Source organism: Tupaia chinensis, unplaced genomic scaffold, assembly GCF_000334495.1.
Source record: "Tupaia chinensis unplaced genomic scaffold, TupChi_1.0 Scaffold000605_1, whole genome shotgun sequence".
NCBI lineage: Eukaryota > Metazoa > Chordata > Mammalia > Scandentia > Tupaiidae > Tupaia > Tupaia belangeri.
The window spans coordinates 1,590,673-1,595,641 of NW_006160123.1; the positions used below are offsets into that span (position 1 = coordinate 1,590,673).

The 4,969-nt window shown below is 58.9% G+C and overlaps 1 protein-coding gene across 1 annotated transcript in view; it reads left to right on the plus strand.

Annotated features, from left to right (window-relative positions):
- The window catches only part of SPTBN5 (spectrin beta, non-erythrocytic 5), a 58,875-nt gene that overhangs the window by 17,633 nt on the left and 36,273 nt on the right, over positions 1-4,969 (plus strand). The window contains 5 exon segments of the mRNA XM_027775837.1: positions 473-683; positions 2,716-2,813; positions 2,901-3,101; positions 4,315-4,467; positions 4,774-4,904. Coding sequence (XP_027631638.1) covers positions 473-683; positions 2,716-2,813; positions 2,901-3,101; positions 4,315-4,467; positions 4,774-4,904 — 794 coding nt within the window.

Below are 4,969 nucleotides of genomic sequence, written 5' to 3' on the forward strand. Positions count from 1 at the left end.
GGCTGCGGCCCGAGCGTCGCTCACGGTGCGGGTGGGGACCGGGAAGGGACCCAGCCTTGCGCGCTCCCGAGACCACATACATGCGTGGTTTCCACGCGGCAACCCGTCTCGCATTCGCATGCTCCACCGCAGCTGGGCCACCCAGACCGCGAAACCCTCGACCCTGCCCCGTGAACCTTGGGCTTCTCCTGGCCCCGGGCCTGCTCCCCTGCCTCAGAGACATTTCACCTACTGACTCACCCCAGTGGTACAATGCTGTCCGCCCACGCGAATCGAGGTCATCCTCGTACTGCGTGGCTTGGCTACCGTGCCCTGCAATTTCAGAGCATTAAACAGGTTCTTCCGGAATGCTGTCTTTACTTCACCACCAGGCCTAAAGTGACCCTTCACCTTGTGCCCCCTTTGCCTCTCTCCTGACCTAGCTCTTGTGGGTTTCCGGAGGCCTGATCACTGCTCCGGACTGCCTCTGCAGCCCCGCCCTCAGTCCACCCAGCCGCAGTATATAAAGAAGTGGTCGGGCAGTTTGGTGCTGCCCCTTTCAGGAAACTGTACGCAGTCAAGGTCCTCCGACCGCTCCTGTTTGGCCCTGGTACCGACCCCACGGGAGCTTGGTCCAGACCTGACGTCCTTTGAGCTGCAGCTCAGGCCCTGCAGGTCTCAGGAGGTAGCTTCACCACTGAGCAGTGGGTAGCTGCCTGGGGAGGACCCTGGGGTTCTGCACTGAGCACTTATGTGGCACCCCACACTTCCAGGTCTGCTGGGTCTGTGGTTCTAGCTCAGTCCAGGTCCGATGTCTCCATCTCCTGTTTATTCCCAGAACCACATAATTCATGATCTTTGAAAATGGATCCATAGTATGTTAGCCATTGTCTAGTCCAACCCCCTCGCTTTTCAGGTGAGGTAACCAAGGCTCAGAGGGACCAAATTACTGCCTAAGGATGTGCAGCTACCCCTGCCAGAAAGGCCTGCTGACCCGCAGTTGGGGCTGTTCCCACCCGGCCCACACTGCATCTCTGATGTCGTTACAATGACTTTGGGTGCAGGACTACACGTCTCTGTGCTGTGCCCTGCTCTCCAGTTCATCATTTAAGTAATGAACGGGAGAGGCCTAGCCACTGCCCAGCAGATGCTGGCAATGACAGAGAGGGTAGGCCTGGCCCCAAGCATTTTCTGACCTTCGTTTTACCCAGTAATGCCAGGCATGGACAGCCACTTTGTCAACTAAGCAGAGCCTTTCCTCCTCCACACAGGAGCCCTCAGAAGGCTGGAGCAGGGTTGATGGGAGACCCCAGGACGGTACCCAAATCCTAGCAATGCCGGGCAGTCAGCACTCATGCCTCCAGGTCCAGATGCATTTTGGCTATAGAGGTACAAGGTCAAGATCCCATGTGGGGCCCTGTCTTCATGGCACACAGACAGTGCCACCTCTGGGGAGATGGAAGGCACATGGGAGGCCTGGGTTCAGTTCTCTGGCCAACATACAACCCAGTGTGGTTACATGCATGCACAGATCTAGCAGGCCAGGGCAGGAGGATCACCACACGGCAAGTCTCTCCACTCTTCCTCTCGCTCTCTCATACAGGAGGGGCACTCATGTGAGAGCCTTAACAGGCTTTCATGCATGAAGAGGTTAATCTTTTTATTTTTTTTTTAGAGAGAGAGATTTTTGTTATGTGCCCTTGACAGAGATAGAGATAGAAAGCAAGAAAAACCCCCCCACACCCCCCAGGGAGGATGGCCACGCCGCAATCCCTTCTCCTCCATTCTCCTCTCAGGATTTTGGGCGTGCACACATGCACATCTGGCATGAGTTTTAAGCCACCGGGTCTGGGACTCAAACCAGAGTCAACTATGTGGGAGTCCCATGACATAGCCATTATGCCATCTGCTGGTCCCTGAAGAGGTTACTCTTACCCTGTGTGGCTCTCTGGAGTATCCAATGACTGAAAGAGAAGAAATCAAGAGGAGGCCAATTTGGACTCTGCAGAAGGAGGGACTTATAGCTGCACTGAGATAGACCAGGCTGCTCAGGGAGTGAGTCCCAGTCACTAGACAGCCACAGAGGAGGCGATTCGCACACCGCACAGTCTAGCCGAGATAGCCACAGAGGGCTCCCGCTGCTCAGAATGCTCCGAGTCCTCCTGTCCCTCCTCCTGTTCCTCTCCGTTTTCTTCCCCTTTCCAGTCCTTCCATGGGTCTGTTCCTTTCCTCTGGTCCCCTCACTCCCACCCTGAGTAGGCCGGGGTGATGCTGCTGTCCGTCCCCTGTGCAGGGATGGGGTGCAGAGGGAGAAGGCCAGGTGCGTGTCTCCAGTGAAGGGTGCGAGTTTCTCCCAGTCCCTCTCTGCCCCGACTGCTGCCACCAGGGCGACTTTGTCTTCCCCTTGGGGGCTGTTGGGGCCCCACTTCGTCCTTGAGACCTTCCCAACAACCCCTGCAGTATTGGTTTACCACACACACGTTCTGCTCGTTGCCGAACACCTCCAGGGGTGCCCTGCCTGTCTGCAAGCCTCACAGCTCTGAAGGCATCATAAGCCCCAGCATGGGAACATCAGCCGTCTTCCTCTCCTGGCACTCAAAGCTCTTTGTACAGGGCTGAGCTCAGGGGGGTATTAAGTAGTAAACACCCTCCACTCCAGCCCTTTCCCACTGGGGAGCTCCTGGGTTGAGAAGAGAAGTAGGATGTGTCCACAGTCCTGAGCCTCTGCTTCCACAGGGTCCCGCTTCACCTGGCTCCCAGAAGAGGCCCTGGACACCCTGGAGGGCTGCTGGAACCAGGAGCCCACTGGCCACAACGTGGAGCAGGAGCCCCAGGTACACCTGCTGGCCCCAGCCTGCCGCGGCTCAGCTGCTTTGTGGGGAGCCTCCTGTGGACATATCGCCCTCCGTCCGTCCACACAGGGGGTTTCTGCCCTGAGCCCTCCAGGGGAAGGCCCGACAAACCCAGGGCCCTGGAGTGAGGCTCCCTGCCACTCTGGTCCTGGGGGCGCATGGAAGATGGTCCTCCAGGCTGAGCCTGACCTTGACTTTGACCCCAGCACCATACTCAAGACACAGGACCACTTGCACCAGGACTATGAGGGCTTGCGGGCCCTGGCAGAGGTAACACTTCTTGTTCAAGAAATGTTCACCAAGCGCCTGCCCTGTGCACCATCCCAGGGGAAGGAGGGGCGTCGGACATGCTCCCTGCCCTCAGGAAGCTATCATGGCTGAGATATTGAACAAGTTGTTAGATGGGCAAGGGAGCGTCAGGAGCCCAAGTCAGGCAGGGGTCAGGGAGGGCACGTTAGTGGAAAGGACATGGAAGCTGAGACTTGAACACGAGAGGTGGAGAGCAGGCAGTGTTGGGGAGCTGGCCAGGACCCATGCACAAGCAGGAGGGAGGGAGGCCCAACAGAGGATGTGAGGCCCAGGGGACTGGGAGCCAGGCAGAACCAAGGCCACAGGAGAAGTGTGGACCTGACCTAAGAGCAGGGGTGGCATGGCAGGGTTTGAGCAGGGCTAGGCCAGAGGAGAGCAAACCCCGCAGTGCCCTTTACCCTGACCCTGAGCTCTTACCAGCTCCCCATGCTGGTGCTAAGCCTGGGGCTTTGCTGTTGGGGCGGGGGGCGGGGGGGGGGGAAATGCCCACCCCTACCTCTTCTGAGTGCCCTGTGGGGGGCCCTGGCACTCCCCCGCCATACTCAAGACACAGGACCACTTGCACCAGGACTATGAGGGCTTGCGGGCCCTGGCAGAGGTAACACTTCTTGTTCAAGAAATGTTCACCAAGCGCCTGCCCTGTGCACCATCCCAGGGGAAGGAGGGGCGTCGGACATGCTCCCTGCCCTCAGGAAGCTATCATGGCTGAGATATTGAACAAGTTGTTAGATGGGCAAGGGAGCGTCAGGAGCCCAAGTCAGGCAGGGGTCAGGGAGGGCACGTTAGTGGAAAGGACATGGAAGCTGAGACTTGAACACGAGAGGTGGAGAGCAGGCAGTGTTGGGGAGCTGGCCAGGACCCATGCACAAGCAGGAGGGAGGGAGGCCCAACAGAGGATGTGAGGCCCAGGGGACTGGGAGCCAGGCAGAACCAAGGCCACAGGAGAAGTGTGGACCTGACCTAAGAGCAGGGGTGGCATGGCAGGGTTTGAGCAGGGCTAGGCCAGAGGAGAGCAAACCCCGCAGTGCCCTTTACCCTGACCCTGAGCTCTTACCAGCTCCCCATGCTGGTGCCAAGCCCGGGGCTTTGCTGTTGGGGCGGGGGAGCGGGGGGTGGGGAAATGCCCACCCCTACCTCTTCTGAGTGCCCTGTGGGGGGCACTGGCACTCCTCAGCTCCGCAGGGTCCGGCTGGAGGAGGCGGTGGCCCTATTTGGCTTTTCCAGCTCCTGTGGGGAGCTCCGATCCTGGCTGGAAGAGCAGGCTGCACTGTTCCAGGTGCTGCCGCCCCACGCTGACGGCTTGGAGGCCATGCAGCTCAGACACCAGGTACAGCCCCTTGGAGCAGAGGACTCTGGGATACCCGGCTCCTCCTCGCCTTGCTCCCCCGTCATTTTTTGCTGCTATGCCTCAGTTTCCCATCTTAACTATGGTCTCATGGGGGCAATGGGGCAAAGGAGCTGGCTTGAATTTAAGGCCCTCGGGGCCCTTCAAGGACCTAGACACCTGTCTTTAGGTGCAGGCAGTGTGAGCAACTCTAGTAGAGAGCAGGCCCACGGTCCTTCCTAGTCTTGAAGGGAGTATGGGAAGAGGAAAGCTCCCCTCTCCAAAGGGCTGGGTCCTCCTCCTCCCCAGAAAGTCCTCCATGCCCTGGCTGTGGGAAAGGGCCTCTGGGCTGAGGTCAGCAGCTCCGCTGAGCAACTACAGCAGAGATGTCCTGGGCACGCTGTGGAAATCCGACAACAGCAGGAGGAACTGCGCCGGAGGTGAGCCTGAGTGCCAGCTCATCTGCCCCCGCCATGCTAGGTGGAGAGAGGCTGGCCATGTCAGA